A 22,751-nucleotide genomic window follows, 5' to 3' on the forward strand; every position below is an offset into this window, starting at 1 on the left:
ACTGCTAAATGAAACAAGCAGTGATGACAGCACAGTGATAAAAAACACTGACCAGGCATGCAGTCAGGAATACATATCCATACTTGAAGTAGAAAAAGCCTTCAAAGGCTTGAAATGTGGAAAGGCAGCAGGAGTAGATGATATTCGACCAGAAATACTGAAGTATGGTGGTATAAAAGTCTTACAGTGGCTGCACTGCATAGTTCAGAAAGCCTGGACAGAGGGACGAATTCCCGATGATTGGAGTAGAGCTCTCATAGTACCCATATATAAAAAGGGAAATAAAACTGAATGTGAGAATTACAGAGGTATTTCCCTACTGAGTGTTCCTGGCAAGATCTATGCAAGTATACTTGAGAAACGGTTGAGAAGAATTGTGGAAGAAAAGCTTGGTGAAGAACAAGCTGGATTCAGGCCAAATAGAGGTTGTCAGGATCAGATCTTCACTTTACGACAAATAGTCGAGAAAGCATGGGAATACAACAAAGATCTGTATTTAAGTTTTGTCGATTTGGAAAGGCATATGACAAGGTGCCAAGAGAGAAGCTATTTAATACGCTGCAGTTATATGGTGTTAATGGGGCATTATATCAAGCAGTATGTAGTCTTTGTTTGAGTTGTAAGTCAGCAGTTAGAATTGAAGGAAGTACAGGAAGATGGTTTAATGTTAAATCTGGTGTGAGACAAGGATGTACATTATCCCCTCTGTTATTCATTATCTATATGGATCACATTATGAAGGAATGTGGTATTAAACCTGATATCAAAATTGGAGATGTTAATGTCAGCTCTTTGCTTTATGTGGATGATGTTATACTTCTAAATAAATCCGCTACAAGTCTGCAAGATTCTCTGACTAAATTGAATAGCTGTTGTAATAGATATGGTATGAAGGTCAGCAATAAAAAGACAAAGACAATGAAAATAGGCAGAATCATTGAAAATGTCAACTGTGTTGTGAATGGAGAACCTGTGGAACAAGTAAAACATTTCAGCTACTTAGGCACGATTTTTACTGAAGATGGTAAATTAAATATAGAAATAGACAACAGAATCAGCAAAGCTGGTATGGTGGGAAGTCAATTGAATAAATTCATATGGAATAAGAAAGAAATTAGTCCGAACACTAAATTAGCTATATACAAGACAGTGTTCAAACCAGTTTTAATTTATGGATCTGAGAGCTGGGTCAGAAGTAAAACACTTGACCAAAGACTAGAGACCGCAGATATGAGAGTCCTGAGAAAGATTATAGGCGTGAACAGATGGCATCAATGGCAATATCATATTAAAAATGAGGATATTAGGAAAGAACTTGACATTGTCAGCATCCAGGAATGCGTTAGCAGAGCTAATCTCAGGTGGTATGGTCACTTAAATAGAATGGGAGAGGAAAGATTAGCAAAACAAGTGTTCTCTGCCAGGTTGGCAGGAAAACGACCCAGAGGAAGACCAAGATATAGGTGGATTGATACAGTACAAAGTGCCTTAGACGATAGAAATATAAGATCTGATAATGTTGGAGTCTTGACAAGTAACAGACTGATTTGGAGGAAAATTGTAGAAAGGAAGTTAGTAATGATGTAATTTTTTCATGTAGTGCTGTCATATCCTGTACACCCCTTGAGGGTACATGGCAGGAATTTGATGATGATGATGATGACGATGAAATCATCTATAATGGTAGCCCTTCTTAATTCCCCCTCCTTCTAATTTCTACTCTGTCTTTCCTAAACACACTGTACCCATTTCATTCTGTTCACTAATTTTATGAATTAGCACCAGACCTCTATAGAGTCAAAAGAGCCAATGTTGGAAGTCTCCACTATTATTACATATAAAATCCCTCAAACCATATGTTAAATTTATTCAGTGTTTCCACATTCACCACACTCTCAGGGAAAATGCAATTCACTCACCAACCACACTCCATGCAAAGAGCCTACTCCTCATCTTCTTTGCTCACATCCTCCTTATACAATTTCCAAAGATAGCCTCTTGTTCTAACCCTGTCATTATGAAAAATATTTTCCACATTAACCTGGTAATAACCCCCCCTTACTAACTTATATATCTCAGTTATATCCCCCCCCCCCAACACCCAGACACTCTCTCATCTTCCTTGTATTCATAAGGCTCTGCAAAAGTCCTCATATTACTCACTTACTTACCTTCTATCTTATTTATCTTCTTTCCTCTTCCTTGGAACCTTGCCATAGCTGAGACATAGTGAAACAACTTCATCAGAGACACTACCATTTTGTTTGCACATTCTTGTAGCACACATGCTGACATGCCATCTAATTCCATTGCTGTATTTACATTGATAGTTTTCAATATGCTGAGCAACTCCAGTCTGTATGCCTCAATTCTCACATCAGCAACTGCAAAGTCTATCTCTATACACACCCTTGCAAAATGATTACTTAGTAACTCAACTATTTCTTTTTCTTTTATCATCGTCCTCACATTGACATTAATTCAAGTTATCCTTCCTTAATCCTTTCTCTTACTTGCTACATAGTGAAAAAACTCTTTTGGATTTACTTTGGCCTTAGCTAATTTTCTCTCATAATCTGATTTATCTTTGCTTACCATACAGTCACTCTTACTGCTTGCACTTTGTATTGCTAATGAGCATGCTGATCGCCTTTTATCTTTATATTCCCTCAGCAATGTTTTTTTTTCTTTTTTTCCCAGCTTGTATTTTATATCACCTACTCATTCATTTAATCCTCACTTGGTTTATCCTCTGACTCTGTAAAACCAAAGTGATGAATTAATCTGTCTTTTTTTTTTCTATTTCTTGTTAGGTTGTTCTCAAGAAGGAAGACGAAGGTGATATTGGAAAAAATCTCAGTCCTCACATCAAACTAAGGTAGTTATTTCAAATTTTAGAAGTTTATCCAAGACTAAATTCAAACTGGCTTAACTTTCAGTTATATAATAATTGTTATTATTATTATTACTAGACCTCATGCATGGATTACAAGATCCATAAGAGAGGATAACTCTAGCTGTCACTATTTGTCCATTTTTGCAGTATGTCCTCTGGACTTCAACCTGTCAACCACTACCATCTTCATTTCAAAATCCCTTATTTCATCAAATTACTGCAGTGCAATCCTATCAATATACATCATACAATCTCTTCAGCCTTTACACTCTTCCACATTAATGGCAACTATTATCCTTCAAATCATGCTGCAGGACCTCTATATCTTCTTTATTAACATACATTCCCCAATATTCTCCCCTGAAACCTTCCTAGTGTACAAATTAAACAGCAGAAGAAGCCCAAGTACAGAGTCTTGTGGCACACAAATGTCATCTATCTTCTCTTTGATTCTTCCCTACTAATCTTTGATGTCTGCCCATCAGTCATTCTGTTTTCCATGTCATCAGCTTCATTTCCATCCCCTTTTTCTGTAACTTAAATAATAGAGTTTTGTGCAGTATCCTTTCAGACACCTTTGCAAAGTCTAGCGACATCATACGTAGCTATTTACATACCCAACTCAGTATCACTTTATTGTAAATTACTTATTATAAATATGTAAATTACTATGACAAGAAGACCTTACCTTTTCACAAGAGTGATGCTATTCCCCATAAAGTATCATATTACTTTCTCTCTATTCTTGTCTTCTGCTCTTAACCATCTTTTCTAATACCTTCATCTGCATCCACCATTACAGAGTTACTAATTGATCTGTAATTTACACCTCTATCTTGGAACTGCCTTTATGTAACAGAACTGTCCTTCTCTTTGAACTTCCTTTGAATTCTGCCATTGCTGACACTTAAATTAAATAGACTAGTTAGGGGACATTACTCTTGCATTTTCCTTAATACATGAGCTGATATCCCATACCATGGCTGTATTCACATTGAGATTTAATTTCTTATGCACTTCCATTTTATCTACTCTATTCTCATATCGATTCCCTGTCGCATCATTCAGTTGATTACTGATGATAGTCAATTGAATTGAAGATGATTGCTGAGTGATCACTCAGTAATTCAACTACTTCTTCTGTCTACCATCAGCATTCCATTTTCTGAGAGAAAATCAGCAAATATTCTTGGCTGATTTTCTCTCATAATCTGATTTTGCCTTTCTCACTCTTCTTCTTCTTCTTGCTAGTTACTTTTCTTGCTTGTGCTTTGTATTGTTCATGAGCCTACTATTGCCTTTCTCCTTACATATCTTCTGCAGTATTTTTCCTTTTTTTTGTTCCTGCATAGCTCTCTTGGTTATATAATCTTGATATGAAATCAGATACTGCTTTCTTTAAATATACCTTGACCATTTCTCATGCACGACTAATGTCCTTCCCTTTGTTACTTATGACAGCACTGCTGTGAGCTGCCTCCTGAGTTTGTCATTATTACGGTTCCACTTATACTCCTTAATTATTTCCACATCCTTAGCCACCTTCCATGTGAAGACTGTTTTATCACCCTTGCCAATAAGAGGCAGAGTGATTGATTACCTTTATTATTATTATTATTATTATTACGGGCGACTCCAGGGAGTCCTTATACTCATTGAGAGAGGCCCTAAACGTCATGTCCTCACAACTATATGAAATTCTCACAGTATATCTATCATACCTTGCCTTGAACTCACTCACTGTCCTAGTACCCACAACAGACTCTGGCAGCTTATTCCACTCATTTACCACTCTAAAAGTAAAGAACCCAGCTCTAACACCCCTGCTAACCACACTCTTTCCCAGCTTCCATAGGTGTCCCCTAGTTCTCCCACCACCACCAGTCCTGATCTCAAAAATATTCTCTGAGTTAATCCTATAGAAACCCTTTAGCAATTTGAATGTCTCAATCATATCTCCCCTTTTCTGCCTATCAACTAATTTCTGCAATCCACAAATCTTCAACCTGTTTTCATATGGTTCATTCCATAGACCTGCTATCATCTTAGTCACTTGCCTCTGGATCCTCTCCACCTCCTCCCCATCAAGAAGGAACCTAGGTGACCAAATCTGGTTACTGACAAATTTCAGATGCAATCATCACATCCAATGCTCTTGAACCCGAGTTCCTTCTGTCACATGCTGTTCCATTTCACCACAGGCCACGTTTTCCTTTCAAACCTCAAGGGCTCCTATAATGATTATTCACCCTTTGCTTATTTCACCATGATCGGCACATCATCCAGATCTTTTACATCCCCTGGCTTAGTCTCACCAAAATACAGTAATAGCCAGCTGCAGTTGACTGTCACTATAGGAAACTCATAGGATCACAACAATAGTTTGCTATAATGCATAATTTTCTATAATGAATTTTCTTTAGAATAGCATTGTGCCTCTGGACTTTTGTCAGTACTTTTTTGATTATTATAGTGGGTAAGTTTATTATGATATTGCTTATAATAGTGAGAGTCAACTGTCTACATTTTATCCTGTTACTCTTATATCACACCATATAGCTTCAAATCATTGCTTTCTCCTTGCTAAACTTCTACTCTTTCTGGTTGCACATCTATCGCTTTCATTAAAAATATCTTGTCCTGTTCTCACTATTCTTTCTGAAAATACAATATCTTTTTGCATCTTTCTCCATCAAGTAAGTCTGACAGATATTTATAATGTTTGACCAAGTGAAACCAACTAATGCAAGAAACTCCTCACCCTCATTCCTGATGCATCTGGCATTATTAATATATGCACTGCATTATCCCCTTGGGCTTACAGATATCCTTTCATCTTTTAAGGAGTGTCCCATTCAATTTTGAGACCAGAGAAACTATATCCAGCATTCTGTGATTTTTCTCATTTCACTTCATCAGCATCCTCCCCCAGAGTAGCTTTAGATTTTCCAATTTTGTACTTATATTCTCTCACTAAACCAAAGTTTCTCAAAACTTAACTCCAGATCCATTGAGCTGCAATACATCAGTCATATAAAATCCCTTTTGTCTGTTGTCTTCACTGCAAATATCTAAAACCTGCATACCACTCCTCACACACAACCTGTGTATTACTCATTTGTAATTATGGCCCTTTACCTCAGTTCACTCCTTTCATTTTTTACATTTCTTCTAGTATTTCTACCATGTTCTCCCAAATGCATCATCATCACTCCCACATCGCTAGCTTTATCAATTTCTTGCAATCCAGCAGCATCAGTGTAACACACATTATGTAATAATTTCATTTCACAGTACATAACCTTGCATTTTGCTATATTAAACTGATAACTATTATCTTCTGCCTACACTGCCAATTTATTTAAATCATCCTGCAGGATTTCTACATCACTTTTATTAACCATCATTCTTCCCAGTTTTACATCAGAAAACAACTTTCTCTTTAATCATTCTCTATGTCATTAATATAAAAATTAAACAGTAATGGCCCTAGCACAGAGACAATTAAAGATGGAAACTTAAACTTATGTGAAATATATAGCTGTAAAATATTTTGTCTATTTTTGCCAAATTTCTTTTGGCTTAAGTATCATAAGCCAAAAGCTCAAACCCGCTCTCCAGCCAAAAGGCTGTGGGTTTGAATCCTGCCGTGGGCATGGCTGCTTGTGATTGTTTGTGAAAATACTAGCGGTGGTGGTGGCTGGCAGTAGATGGCATTGGTGTAGATAATGAAATTAGAGTGGTTCACTGTAGTTGGATTGAGTGGTGGAGATGGAGAGTTGTGGAGTAGGTGCCCTCCCTCAATGAGTCTTTGGATTCCCTGGAGGTGTCGTGCAATAATAATAATAATAATAAGCATCCTCAGTACAACAACAATGGAACATAAAATAAAATTACAATAAAAGAATAATTTTTAAAAAGTGCCCACTATAGCAGTAGGTTCACTACTGCTATAGTTATTGATTCACTACAGAATCAATAGGACAATTGATGCTTTTATTGTAATTTTATTTTGTGTTCCATTGTTGTTATTCTGCTGAGGATGCTTATGATATGTAGGCCAAAATTTTACAGCTAATAAATTTATTTCGCATATGTTTAGGTTTCTGTCTTTAATTTTTCTAAGTATGTCAACTTACATACCTCTATTAAAGCAATTAGTCATCTTTATTTTCCTTTGTGTTGTTGTGAGGAACATAAGGAACATTCCTATGTTCCTTATGAATTTATGAATATGAATTTCTTTAAGGATGCTAATCACATCTTATTTTTTTGTTGGTTGAAGATAAGAATCACTATGAATATACCTGCATGTGTAGGTTTGTGATATTTTACAAATGATAGTAACTTGATAGAATGTATCCTAAGAAGATCAAGTGTTCCTGTCATGAACTGTATACCTTTGTGTTGTTTGTCTGTGGGACTTAAGGTGTTATTTGTTTGGTGGCGCTGTGAGGCTAAATGAAATAACAGAAATGTCATCTATGTATTTATGTCAAACTTTTGGTTTTAGAGTTGGGGAATCAGGATAACTACACAAAGGTTTCCATATGAAAATCAACCATTGGATAGATATGTGTGTGTGTGTGGGGGGGGGGATTAAGAAACTCAGTGGAAGAAGTAGACAATGAGGATGCTGATATCAAGTGGTTGTAATAAAAGAATTATGAAATGTCATCTATCTACCTATCTACATACCATCTATGTTTTAAAGTTCAGGAATTAGGAGTTAACTGAACAAAACAAGTTTCCATATAAAATCAGACAGGAGGATGGATATGTGAGGGAGAAATTGAGAAACTGGGACATGGTAAAGAGGACAGATATGTCAGAGATAACTAATAAATCTTCATTATCTGAAGCTTTCATTTTTCATCTAAATTCTTTGATCTTCTCTATGAATTAGAAACTTTTTTTTATTATTATGTCGACACTTCAAAAAAGTCCAAAGGCTCATCAAGGGAGGGCACTTACTCTACAACTCTCCGTTTCTACCACTTAATCTACCAACTACAGTGAACCTCCACTACCATAATCATCTACACCAACACTATCTACTGCCCAATAGCACTTGTAGTTTTGTCTGTAAATTGCATGTGTTCTCAAGGCCGATTTCTTTGAATGTGGGATGAAAAACCTGAGTTTCCAGGAGAAAAAAAACCTACTATCCTTGTATGAGATCGGCAAACTCACCTTCAGTTGAAAAAAAACCATAAAAAGATTACTCTTGTCATGACAAGAATCGAACTTAGGCCTTTTCCAATTGAATGGTGCATTATACCATTGTTCTTTAAATTGCACTACTGAGATGCTTTTTATTTATTTATTTATTTATTTATTTTTTAACAGTAAAAGGAAAGGTATATTAATACCTCTAATTGCTAGCTATTTTTTTAGATAGATAGATCAACTAGCCCAACCTCAATACATATGATATTAAGTTTTGTTTAGATGACAACTTTTATAATGAGTCTAACACCAAAGCTATCATTTGATCTAAATTCTTTCATTTTTTCTATCAAATGTAAACTTTTTTTTGTTGTTGCATGTAGTACAAAGGGAGCCTCTCAACATCTCTGGTCGCTAGGTATTTTCTTGTCCTGCTAATTTCTTGGACAGATTGATCAGCAAGCCCAACATCAACACATATGGCAGTAAATTATTCTTTAAGTTATATCTTCCATGATGACTCATTTAACTCCATAGAGGTCTGCTAATAATAATCATAATATAATGCTTTCAGGAATAATCTTGTTTTTCATGCTTTTTTTTGAAAACAAGGAAAACAAGTTATCCTTGTTTTCCAAACTCTCAGTGTGGAGGTTGAATAGGCAGAATAGTGTGGAGTCTGAGAATGTGTCAAGTGAATTTGAAAGAAAGGAAGGAAGGAAGGTTGATTTGGTGAAAGAATTGTTCAGTGAGAGCTTGAAAGTGAAGTTAGGGAAAACTTAATGTTTAGGAGGATATAAGTGAGTATGGGTCAAGGAAATCTTGAGGTGAGTAAGTGGGACAATGATTACGAGGCTGAATATAGCTCCCTAGATTCTTAACATTAGTGAGATAATCAGTGTGAGACAGGGAGGTTATGGGATGAAGGAGGGGGAGAAGATATTGCAGATTATATACACCAATGCCAGAATCAACTGCCACTACCAACGCATTTGCTTGCATACGCTTCTTATCCAGTGCTTCAAACACTCTGCACATTCTGCTCCCAGAAAACAGATCTTGTGCACCTTTTTATTCACCACATCTCTTATCATAGAATCTCCTTACACTGCCACTCTCAAAGCATTCAATAATTCTTTCAAATCTTCCTCACGTTCCCATGCAAATCTGTAAACTCCTCAGTTCATTCCTCATATGTTTAATCTCCTGCCTCATCTTTGCCAACTCCACTTTCATATCTTTAATTAGTCTTTCCATGCCATTTACACAAATTGCATTTTCACTACATTGCGCATTTGCTGTCTTTCCTCCAATTTTGCCCACTTTCGTACCATTACCACTTGAGCACTCAGCCATACCATCAACTCTGCCTACATTCATGATGTTTTGCCCGCTACTGCTTACACTCAATGATATCTCATAATCCATAAGTATGTCACACTTCTTACACACCCAGACACTCTCATCTCTCTTCTTATTTTTCCTCTCCACAGAAATATTCTCAATCCCCCCCCCACCAAGCAAACATACCACACTCCCAGCATCTCACCATTTTCAAAACATCCATGCCAGTTGCATTCATCTTTTGTGCCATCTTATGTTTCACCTCCATTTCACTTACACTCAAAGCTGTGCACAAAAAATATAATAAATAAAGAAATATAACTCCACTAAACACTGTCTACTGATCACAACTATCATACAACATGTTTAAAAAAACTAACTATTGCTAATACCACACACAATTTCAAAATTTACACATATTGTGTTAAAGAGCTCACTGATAAGTAGAGATAGGAAGTTATTTTTCCTCTTTATAAGACTTTGATGTGACTTCATCTTGACTACTATGCACAGAGTTTGGGAATGAGAAAGTGGTGGAATATATCAAGATGTGAGTGACCAAGATGATGACAAGTACAAGTCTGTACGGTGCTTCCCATGAGGAGAAATTAGAGGTGTATGTATGTATGTGTGGGTGGGTGTGTAGGTGGAAGGGGTAATATAGTTTTGTTGATGGGCAGTAAAGAGGAGATTTGATAGTTACATATAAGTTACTAAAGGGGTTTTATAGGATTGACAGTCATTTTTCAGTATATAAGAATATAGAGATTGAGGGGGGTCATTCCTGAAAGTTGAGTACAGATTTTTTGTTTGAATGAGTGGAATAGGATGATAGAGGCAGTTGTGAGTGATTTGTCAGTGAATGAGTTTAAAGGGAGGTTGTTATAGTGATGGTGGTGGTTACTGTTTTGGATTGATGACCGAAGCAACTAAGCATGTGTTCTTCTGGCTGGTTTGCCTATTTAGCAGAATGAAAAACCTGTTTACAGGAGAAAAACCCTGCTGCTTTCGTATGAGATTAAGGAGAGGTTGGATCTCAATAATTGTTAGTGTGTACCTGCAATGAGTTGTAACAGTGACATTTATTGAATTGATTCTCAGTGTGCTTCTTTGTATTTAAATTAGCTATTGCTGTAACATGAGTAAAATGGGATTCTGAAAGCTAAATTATTTCTTTATTAATTCAAATATTTAGTTAATGATATTCAAGTGCTTTTTAGAAGAACAAATAATAATAATAATAATGTAACTCATCCTTCTGAATATAATAAATTTCATCATTGTCAATAGAATAACAATTATTCTTTATTAACTAGGACAATACCAAGGAGAAAATCATATGTTGGCGGTAAGTCACGAAAAAGTTATCGATACTGTGTTAATAATTCTGTGGCCCCAACTCCATTAAAGATGAATACTTTAATATCTCAGCAAGTTTCTAAAATTCCAGAACCACCAAATTCATGGAGAAGAAGGTAATGTGCATAATATTTTAATAATATTATTAAGATTGTATATAATAACATGCTCATTGTCAGTATACTTGCAACCACTCTTTCAGTGCATTCCACTCATCTTCCATCCTTAATTCAAAGAATCTAATTCTCATTCCATTGTCATGTGCAATAGCTCCCTTTTATCTATCTGAAAAGTTTGTCTCACCAACTTTAAGTTTCCACCATATCTTCTCTCCTTCTGTCTACTAAGTTGTTCATCTACACCTCCTTTTATCTTTATACTCTCAACACTTCCATGGTTACTAACCATGGAAGTGTTACTACCATGGTTACTTGGTTATCTTGGTTACATGGTTATCTTGGCTAACCATGGTTAGCCAAGAAGATAGCATTCCTTTTCTCCAACTTGTGGTTGGTCAGAGAGCAGATATGCTATCCAACAACATGCTATGGTTCTGAATATTGCTTCCTTCCTTGTAGTTCTGAATAGAACTACGAGGCAGGAAGCCATCAAAGAAATCATGACCGGCTGAGGAGTAAGCTATGTTCTTCTCTCCCATTGTATTAGTTGTTAACACCAAATAGGCTGTGCTTCTGAATCCTACTATCCAAATAGGCTGCATTTCTGAATCCTTCAGTAGCAATGACAAGACACCATTCTACTGTTCATTCCCAATTCCTGAGATTTTTATTTTTATCATTCCAGCCTTGTAGTTCTCATTATTTTGGATATTCCACCTTTATACAATGGTACTGTCTTCTGCTTCTCAGGAATTTTATCCTATCAAAATAAGCTTATTGAACCACAAAGTCAAGGGCACTGTCATTTTTTACACACATCTCTTGATGCACATAGTGATATCCCATCCAATACTGTAGCCCTGTTAACATAAAGCTCACTTAATTATCATTATTACCCAGGCATCTCCATGCATTCCAAAAACTCACCGTGGGATGCCCACATGAGCTATTGATCACACAATAACAAACATGCTGAACAGTATATGTGCTGCTAATGATATTGGATAATTACACTCCAGTTAGGGTAGAAGCCTATGACTGCAATACTAGTAACAATTTTCCTTGTGGCAGTGAATTTGAAGTCATTTGATGTGAGGTGGAGTCTAATAAGATCAAAGACATAGTAGGGTGTTGTTACAGACCTAATGGATCAGTTGCTAGTGATAACAAAATTCATCACCAAATAAACATGATGGATGTGAACCAGGAAATCATTATGGGGAATAATTATCCGAACATTAATTGGTCGTAGTGAAATTTCATGAGAAGAATGAAATTGTATTTATTGAGCTGTTGTGAGACAGCTTCCTCAAGCAGCATGTGACAGAAAGAACAAGGTCAAAGAGTGTTAGATCTGATTATAATGTCAGACATAACTGTACTGTTCTGATTGGTGACAGTGATTATGCAAGACTGATGTGGAAGTGGCTAAGTTTATGAATGTTTGATTCAGAAAAGGTTAATGCTGAACTACAAGGAGGAAATCATGACCAGCTGAGGAGTAAGCTGTGTTCTTCTCTCCCATTATATTAGTTGTTAGAGGGAAAGAATACTGGCAGTTCATGGAATGCATTTAAAAACTTAACTGATGCAATATTGGAATGTGTCCCTAGACTTCAAAGAACGGATACAGAGTGAAATGGATATGCAGTCTTATTAAGTAAGAGATTCTTAAGGAAATTTTCATAACTGACTTCATCCTTATGTGTAATAACAAAATTAGGATGATATCAGTTATGAATATTATAAGGAATAGGATGAAAGAGTTACAACTATTAAATGGAAAGTTAAGTCTGAGTATGAAAATAAACCATCTCTGCAAGCAATAGACAACAAAAAATAATTCTATCATTATACTGCAAGTGAAAGAAAGAAAGAATGAATGTGAAAGAATAACTCTGTGGAATGCAGATGGTATATGGGTGACAGATGCAGAAGAGATTGTTGAACAAATGAGTACCCAATTTTGCTAAAAGCTATCAACTTTGTATATGTAACATTGAATGCACTGCAACCTCTTCACTGGATGAAGAAACACAGGTGTATCAAGAGGAGGTACTAGAACTGTTGCTAAGATTCCCTTAACTTAATTTATATCGCCAGAAAAATAGCCTCTTGGCTCTTTATCGTAGTAATAATTATATATGGGTACACCGGTCTGGCAATTCGTTAGTAGGGGGTATATGTAAGTTCAGTTCACTTAAACCTTGGTATTCCAGGTCTACCTACTTACTGATGAGACCTCAATAAAGGTCAAAACCAGTCTGGATAGTGACCTCTCCTCATAATGTAAAACAGTAATACATCTCCTAGCAGCTGCATTTTACATTATGAGAAAATATTAAGGATAGTGACAGAGCTTGCTCCACCTTTGACATGAGTTGCCATAGTGTTGTACTACCCAAGTGATGACTTACGTTTGGACTTGCCGATAGTTCTTCGGCATGAAACTCTTAGATTTTGATCTCTGAGTTTCGTACCCGGCTGTAAAATAATACGGGATTTATTATCCCCTTAACTTAATTTATATCGCCGGTAAAATAGCCTCTTGGCTCTTTATCGTAGTAATAATAATAATATATGGGTACACCGATCTGGTAATTCGTTAATAGGGGTGTATGTAAGTTCGGTTCACTTAAACCTTGGCATTCCAGGTCTATCTACTTACTGATGAGACTTCAATAGAGGTTGAAACCGGTCTGGGTAGTGACCTCTCCTCATCATGTAAAACAGTAATACATCTCCTAGGAGCTGAGTTTTACATTATGAGAAAATATTAAGGATAGTGACGGATCTTGCTCCACCTTTGACACGAGTTGCCATAGCGTTGTACTACCCAAGTGATGACTTACGCTTGGACTCGCCAATAGTTCTTCGGCATGAACTCTTAGTTTTTGATGGATTTCGATCTCCGAGTTTCACACCTGGCTGTAAAATAATATGGGATTAATTATCCCCTTAACTTAAAAGATTATACACATTGGTGGGATGAGATATCCAATGTCACATTATATTGGCGGAATTATGCCAAAAAAAAAACTGATCAGATCTTGGAGTTTCAAAAGATTGGAAGTTGAATTTCAAGGGCCATATAGCAAAAATTGCAAATACAACTGTTGATCCTAAACAGCATGATCTTATACTTGGACAAGTTAAACTGGTAGCCATTTACTTTTCGCCCTTACATCCAGTCTGTTTAAGTCATCCTGCAGGATCTTTACATCATCTTCATTGACTATCACCTTTTCTACCTTTGTGTCATCAGCAAACAATAGAATATTTCCCCTTAAATCATTTCCTGAAGTATTGATGTACAAATTAAATAGCTTTAACCACATACTGAGAGCTGTAGTACACCACTTATCTTCACCCAAATCGAACTTTTCCATGCACTGCTCTTTGATATCTGTCGATTAGCCACCCTCTTATCCAAATCACCAACTTCATATCTATTGCTGTTTGTTGCAGCAGAGTGAAATCCTGTCAAATGCCTTTGCAAAGTTCAACAGTATCATCACTGTGAGCTATTTCCTTTATTTGACTCAATTGTCAGTTTATTATAAAAAAGTAAGCAAATTACTAAGGCAAGATTCCCCCCCCCCCCCAAAGTATCATATTCCTCCTGTCCACCCAATCTTGAATTCTTTCTTTTTTTACCAACTTCTCCAATACCTTAATTACCACTCTTGAGATACTGCCTATATTTTTTTTTTCTTTCTTGGGGGTTTTGCACTCTGTCCATTCCCTTGGCACTTTCCCAGAACTGAGGCTTAAATTAAACAACTTGATCAGAGGAAGCAATGTCTGATATGCCATCTAATCCTATGTCTGTGCTCATATGTAGATTCTGCAATATTGTATGCATCTGCACTTCAGTTATCCTGTTCTTTCATCAATGTCACAACTCACACTAGAATATCTCCATCTGGATAGTACAGTCTTGCAAAATAATTACTCAGTAACTGAACTATTTTGTTTGCTTCTTGTTGCTTTTGAAAGTCCTCTTCCTATGGTCATTTTCCCTTTTACTTGGCACATAGCAAAAGAACTCTGTGAGATTCTTTTGGCTCTATCAACTAGCTTCCTCTCATAATAAGCTTTGGACTTTTTTTATCATACAGGTTTGTTGTATAGGTTTGCTGATCACCTCTTTCTTTATTATTCTCACCACAACTTTTTTCTTTTTCTACAACTTCTGCTTAATGATGCCATTCATCCATCTAACTCCTGTCTGATTTTATACTCCTGACTTTGGGTATACACTCTGGTACTGCTTTCTTCAAATTCCTATTGAGCATCTTGCATGGACTCCTAATATCTCTCCTTGCAAAATTCTAATGCCATGGCACTGCTCATAGCTGACTCCTCAGGTTGGCTGCAACCATCTGCTTTACCATCACTACAGGCATCCTTTCTTAACAGAAAATTTTGCATATCTGGCAATCTCTAAGATCACGCAGTGGAAGTGCAGATACATTGATTAGTACTAAGTTCTCTGATCCTATGACCAGATCCAATCTCAAACCTCTAACCTCCTTAGGAGTTATTCCTCAGAAACTCTAGAAATTCACTTCTGCTTGACAAATTTCTACAATCATCTACCTTATAGTTCTACAACGCATCCCATTTTCACTGAAACTTTCCCTGTGATCTCATGATCAATTTCACCAACTAGTGGAAGTGTTGATATACCAATTAACATGTTCATTTTATGAGCCTGTTGTAGCTGATACTATGAAAACCTTTCCAGATGACTAGGAAAACCAAACAGGATTTGTAGAGGAATAAAAACGTTATGGCATAAGTATAAAGAAAGGTAGATGAAACATAAGGTTCAAGCTAGGAAAGTGACCAGTATCTTAGGGGAAGGAGAAATCTGAATTAAGAAGAGGAGACTTGCACTGCAACCAAAGGAACATTCCAATAATTTCTTTCATAATGTTTCAATTAGAAAAAGAAATTATCACAGAAGGAATGACCTTGCTAATGAAAAAAGTGGTTGGATGATGTAGACTTAGTAGAGCTCTTTAATAATCTCTTTACCGAAGGATTTTGTTTGGGTGAAGAGTATTGTTTCAATGTTGGGCAGGGGAAGGGGGTATTGAAGAACTGAAAACTGAATGAAATGAATGCATGCACAATGTTAATCTTTGCTTGTTAAGGAACTGACAGTCTTAATTAATGGTCACTTAATAAAATACTTGTGCAAGCATTCCTAAAGATTCGAAAGAAGCCAAACAGGTTCCAGTTATAAAATGAAATCAATAAGCTATAGATAGATAGATTAGCATGTATTTCTTTAGAGATAGTTCTGAATTTTGGAAAAGGAAAATAATAACTCATGCAGCTTTATAGAAATGAGGGCAAGATTCTTTATAGAGATCAGCATGGATTTATTAAAGGTGTGTTGTTTTAGTAATGCACATTTTATATCATAAGAGAATAGTTGCTTATACCATACTTTTTTCTGAGTTAAAAAATGCATTTGACAGATTTCCGCTTGAAAAGTTGGTATTCAAGTAACTACAAATGAGTTAAAATGAACAGCTGGTGGCTTTGATTGCTAATACCTACTGGACAGACATTAAAGAGTTGGCTGTGAGAAGAACACATTAGAAAAAGAATCAAATAACAATTTGCCTTAAATCTTTTTCCATTTATAGAAGGTCAGTGCACATTGAAAGATATTGTCAGCGGCCAGATCGGTTTGAAAGCACTAGTTCTCGCGTGATCACTGAAGTTAAGCAAACCTGAGCATACTCGGGAGGGCGACCACTTGGGAACAATGGGTGCTGCTGGCATTAAATTATTTTGCCGGCCTGGTTGGTCAAGTGGTTAGTGTATCCACTCTCCAGCCAAAAGGCTGCAGGTTTGAATCCCGCTGTAGGCATGGATGTTTGTGATTGTCTGTGTAAATACCAGTGGTGGTGGTGGTGATGATACAGTTTGCTGTAGTTGGTGGATTCAGTGATGGAGATGGAGAGTTGTTGAGTAGGTGCCCTCCCTCGATGAGTCTTTGGACTCCTTAGAGGTGTCATGTAATAATAATAATATATCTACATAAACAATCCATCTTCATCCAGCCCAGTACTGTGGAATTCTGAAAACACAGACTCATAGAGCCAGGGCTATTTGTTCTAATCATGCAGTCCATGCCACAGAACTCAACTATCTTTGCATTCTTTTTTTGGCCAATGGCTAGGATCCTATAAAATACTACATGCCCCTCTACCCCTCTCTCCTCAAACACACAAGAGCAAAACACTTTTATTCCTATTCCATATATATCTGAGGTACATCTGTAAATATAGCAAAAGTAATAACCAAGTATAACCTTCACACTATCACACCAACAGATCATGGGTCAAAATTTCACTACAGGCATGGATGTTTTTATTCATTTTATGTTTGAAGAACTTAAAAAATACATTTATTACCATTAACATGGCAAATCAGGACTGGTAAATCATGCTTTGGACACCTCCTTCACATATAAAATGAAAGAAAACGAGTGTGCTATTTAGAAGTTGTTACAGATCCAAAAGATTATTTTTTTGAGTTGGCTATGAAGAATTCTCCTAACCTGAACAAATATGGTTGCATTAATTTGACTTAAATTTGGGAGACTGTTATCTTAAGAGCAACTCCCACATAGCTGTAATATATATATATATATATATATATATACAGGCCTGGTTGGTGGTGTGTGCGAAGTGTGCAATATACACAGGCACTGCAGAAGAAAAGGCACCTAAAAGTTGTCAAACAATATGAGATAAGAGTTTAAATGAACAACAAATGGTACAGAATTATTATTATTATTCCTGACACCTCCAAGGAGTCTGAAAACTCATTGCAGGAGGACACCTACTGTACAATTTTTCGTCTGCACTACTACACAGAACCTCTACAGTCAATCACCTACATCAACAGCATCTACTGCCCACAACCACCACCACCACAGCTAGTATTTTTTGTCTGTAAATTGCATGTGTTCTGAAGGGCTGATTTGTCTGTATGCAAGATGAAAAACCCGAGTTTCTGGGAGAAAAACACTGCTATCTCCGTATGAGACCGACTAACTTACCTTCAATTGAAAAAGTCCATATAAAGATTCCTCCCACCATGACGAGAATCAAACTTAGGCCTTTTCTAATCAAAGGGTGCAACGTACTGTCCTTCTTCCAATTAAGCTACGCAGCCGATGGTACATATAATTATGAATGTACATCGTCTTCCGTTCGGGCCCCTTCAGATCTTCCCAGAAACGAACAAATAAATTCTGAAATTGTATCCTGGATCCGATTATATCACTGTAATTTTTGATTAAAATTTATGAAAATATACCTAAAATAGTTCTTTATTTTTTGATGTATCATAAATCAACTTATGATTAATTGTTGACTTTCGTGTAAAAAAAATTGTATAAGCAGGACTAATCCGTAGGTAACATTATACTGTAAAGCGGTTTTCATTTGTTTTTCATTTTCTGTTCATTTTATTCACACTTTATTCAAAAAAAAAACTTTTTTGGAAAGGCGCCAAACATTAATTGCACACACAAGAAAAATACTAGGCACCGGTGCTGTGTGTGTGTGTGTGTGTGTGTGTGTGTGTGTGTGTGTGTGTGTGTGTGTGTGTGTGTGTGTGTGTGTGTGTGTGTGTGTGTGTGTGTGTGTGTATTATTGTTCATCTTTACTCTGTAGAAAATATTATAAAAAATCAGTTTGGATGACTATATACCGAGAATGAAAAAAACAACAAGGTTTAATATTAAGATACAACTAGTTTCGTTTAATGATTCAACTTCTTCAGGTATCACAGGCAAAGAATTATACAAAAAATGACAGAGACATGATAAAATTACATCAACAGATCTAGCATTAAAAGACAATAGTACATTTTAAAAACAGGAATGCAAGCTTGAGTTCTAAATTAAAGTTGACTATGTGCGTGAGCTGCCATGAGTGTGCCAATACGGAACAGAGGCAATGTATGCATCAGAGAGATTGAAGCTAAGGCTACTGTTAATATGGTATGAATCTAGTGAAATTTTTCTAGATTCGATGATCTTTCTTTCGAGTTCATCATAACACACATAAATATTAGAAGTTTTTGGCCAGTCTATGAGGTGTTGGCGGCCTTCATCCGCGTTAATAGAGAAGAGAACGTGGCTAGAGAGAGAGCTGGCTCTGGTCCTATTGTAGGAAATGTCTCTCTGGTGTTCTTCCATATGCAAAAGGATGGATTTAGCTGTCTGGCCGTAATATGGTTTTCCGCATTCACACAAAATCTTGTAGACTCTTGGATACCGAGTAGGGAGATGTTTCACTTTAGGTTTACTTAGTATGGAGCGAAGTTTTGGAAATGTAGTGAAGCAAGTTCTAATGTTGAATTTCTTACGAATTTTTGCTAGTTTTGGGGAGAGAGAGCTGATGTATGGCAATGAAATAAAAGCTCTTGGGGGAAAAGAATCTTCAGTAGCAGTAGGGCGATGGAAAGAGAAAAAAAGGACTTTTGTCAACAGTGGTTTCTCTTAAACAGATTGATAAATTTTTCTCTTTCCATTGCTCTACTGCTACTGAAGATTCTTCTCCCCCAAGAGCTTTTATTTCATTGCCATACATCAGCTCTCTCTCCCAAAAACTAGCAAAAATTCTTAAGAAATTCAACATTAGAACTTGTTTCCAAAATGTTTCCAAAACTTCGCTCCATACTAAGTAAACCTAAAGTGAAACATCTCCCTACTCAGTATCCAGGAGTCTACAAGATTTCGTGTGAATGTGGAAAACCATATTACGGCCAGACAGCTAAATCCATCCTTTTGCATATGGAAGAACACCAGAGAGACATTTCCTACAATAGGACCAGAGCTCTCTCTAGCTATGTTCTCTTCTCTATTAACTTGGATGAAGGCCGCCAACACCTCGTAGACTGGCCAAAAACTTCTAATATCTATGTGTGTTATGATGAACTCGAAAGAAAGATCATCGAATCTAGAAAAATTTCACTAGATTCATACCATATTAACAGTAGCCTTAGCTTCAATCTCTCTGATGCACACATTGCCTCTGTTCCGTATTGGTGCACTCATAGCAGCTCATGCACGTAGTCAACTTTAATTTAAAACAGGAAAGCTCGCATTCCTGTTTTTAAAATGTACTATTGTCTTTTATACTAGATCTGTTGATGTAATTTTATCATGTCTCTGTCATTTTTTGTATAATTCTTTGCGTGTGATACCTGAAGAAGTTGAATCGTTCAACGAAACTAGTTGTATCTTAATATTACTTAATATTAAACCTTGTTGTTTTTTCATTTCACAGAATTTCATTCATTGAAATTCTGCGAAATATAAGCAAGTGAATTAAACATCTTTTTTATAAAATAGTTTGTTTTCTGTTGTTGATATAATTATGAGAAAAATAAGTTTGAAAAAATAATTCATCATAAAGAAAAGGTCCCTTTTGGAATTTTACCAAGCCTGATATGCTTCTTTCTTTCTTTTATAAAAATGATTGCTTCTTTCACCATTCACTCTACTGTACTCTTCCTTTACATTCTCTGTCTTTTCAAACTAATCAACACTAAACTTTTCAAACTGCCTCACTAACTGCTTCATGAATCCACATGTTCAGGGTTTTTTTTTTTTATAATTCAGGAGCCTTCCATTCCTCATTAATATCCATTTTTGCCTTAGGCATTGCTGATATAGTATGCAAATACTATCATCCTGCAGTAGGGCATATACCTAAGCTCTACCATATCTCTTTCATCCTTTGAAGAAACTTTGTGTCATTTAGGTTCTTATTTCTAGGAAAAGCAACTTTGCAACTATGGGATGGTGATCAGTATTGCATTCTGCTTCTCTGTGCATTCTGAAATCCTGACTGATTATTCTTTTATTTTTTTAAACTAGAATATATTCTGTTATTGATCTTAGCTTTTCTGTAGGTTGCTCCCATTTTGTGACAATAGAAGGTGTTTGTAACAGAGCAACTTTGTCCCTTACATAATCTTCTTAATTAATTATTTAATCTTCTTCCATTATCATTTTCTACAGTTTCTCCAAATACCTCAACATATCACCTTTCTGTTTATTCTCAATTTGACCATCAAAATTCCCCATGACTAAAATTTCTTCTTTTGAAAGGCATTCATCCATAGTTCCATTTAGGTCTTCAATAGAAGGTATTCTTAATTGCCCCTGAGGAATCATCTTGGAGCATAAGTATCAATCAGTCAATCAATCTGAGTGTTCTTCTGAATATCTGTAATATTAATTTAATCATCATTTCATTTATGATTTCCCAATTCACAGTGTTATTTCTCCATCTCTTCTTTATCAAAAGAGACCTTAGCCTTAGCATTGTTCACTTTATTTACTCTGCTTCATGCATATATACATTAACTTTATTCTCTCTTTTCTCTTTTTTTGTTTTGTTTTGTTAAGCACTGCTATTTCTAGGTTCTTTTTTTTTTTAAATTTCTTCTATTATTTCTTCCAATTTCCCTGATAAATTTTGCATGTTCTGCGTTAGAGACTCCGTAGCTCAGTCAGTATAGACGAAGTCCTTTGATCAGAAATACCTGGGTTCGATTCCTGTCAGCAACGTGAGGAACCTTTATCTGGTCTCTTTCAACTAAAGGTGAGTTAGCCTCTCACAAGGAGGTAGGGGTGTTTTTTCACCCGAAAACTTGGGTTTTTCATCCCCCAGAACAGGCAAACTGGCCTGTGAACACATATGGATTACAATCATGAATACCTCTCAGCCATATGCCAGTCCCAAGCTCAGATAAAATTGGGGGTTGGGGAAAGCAACGGTGAACTGCCATGTAAAAATCTCGCCAGGAATACTTTGTGGGCAATGCCTACAAAGTCACCTACGGTTGGAAATGACTGAAAGGGAAAACCAGGACCACTGTATGTTCCAAACTAGTTTGTTTCCATATCCATAGTCAACTTCCATTACTCCATCCAACTTTGTCTTTGTAACTAGTTAACATAGTTTCAGGATTTTTCTAAGATAGAGTTGCTAGCCTTATGCTAAACCCCTAACTTTGAGGATGTCAGGACCTGATTTCAGGTTTCCCTCAAGAAAGATTGCCTTCACCTATGGCTGTGAGATCTTTCTTCCCAAATAGGGGAGGAGTATTTAAAGAAAGGGAATAGAAAGATCCATGGTTCTCGAATACTCTAATAACACTGGGAACAGTACTCTTAGAGTATTCTCCCTATTAGAGTATTCAGATAAGAGTTGACCAAGAGAAGCCACACAGGAAAGATGAAAGAAAGGAGTCTAGCTCAATGAAATGGAAGAAAAGAACGGATCCAGCTAGGGAACAGGAGAGCGAGCCACTTCCTTTTCCATCAAGAGCTATGCCAGTATGGACATGTTGGTTCATGGGTCCTTCAATATATTTGGAACATCCCCCCACCATATATGGTACCCCACCCCCCACCCCCATCTGCCATACAGGAATGCAACCTGTAGAGATTACAGGGTCCCCTGATAAAGAAAGTTACTTAACAAAGAAAATATCAGACTTTGGAACATCGTCTTCAGCTCTGTTGATAAATTCAGAGAATGTTGCATATAGAGTAAATGATGAATAAGTTGTGGATAGGTATTTACCAAATGGTGACTAGGGAGATTTTCTGATGGGTAGAATGGCAAGGGACTCTGTGGAATTTGTACAAGGAAGTGAGTGATTAGCTTTTTTTTTTTTGTTGGAAAGTGCAGACAGTAAATGATTTCTGGTGTTGTATGATAGACTCTGCAACTAGAACAGATGTCCCACAATGAGTCCTTTCACTCTCCATGGATATATTGTAATAATAATGATAGTACATATTGTTAAAA

At 36.4% G+C, this 22,751-nt stretch overlaps 1 protein-coding gene across 1 annotated transcript in view; it reads left to right on the forward strand.

Annotated features, from left to right (window-relative positions):
• The window catches only part of LOC150100865 (uncharacterized), a 583,033-nt gene that overhangs the window by 230,263 nt on the left and 330,019 nt on the right, over window positions 1–22,751 (forward strand). The window contains exons 12-13 of the mRNA XM_090401746.1: window positions 2,814–2,878; window positions 10,726–10,884. Of these exons, the coding sequence (XP_090257872.1) occupies window positions 2,814–2,878; window positions 10,726–10,884 (224 nt within the window). The remainder of the gene's footprint in view (window positions 1–2,813; window positions 2,879–10,725; window positions 10,885–22,751) is intronic.

The sequence above is a fragment of the Typopeltis vanoorti genome, chromosome 12, assembly GCF_054136105.1.
Source record: "Typopeltis vanoorti isolate ZY-2024b chromosome 12, IOZ_Tvanoo_1.0, whole genome shotgun sequence".
Classification (NCBI taxonomy): Eukaryota; Metazoa; Arthropoda; class Arachnida; order Uropygi; family Thelyphonidae; genus Typopeltis; species Typopeltis vanoorti.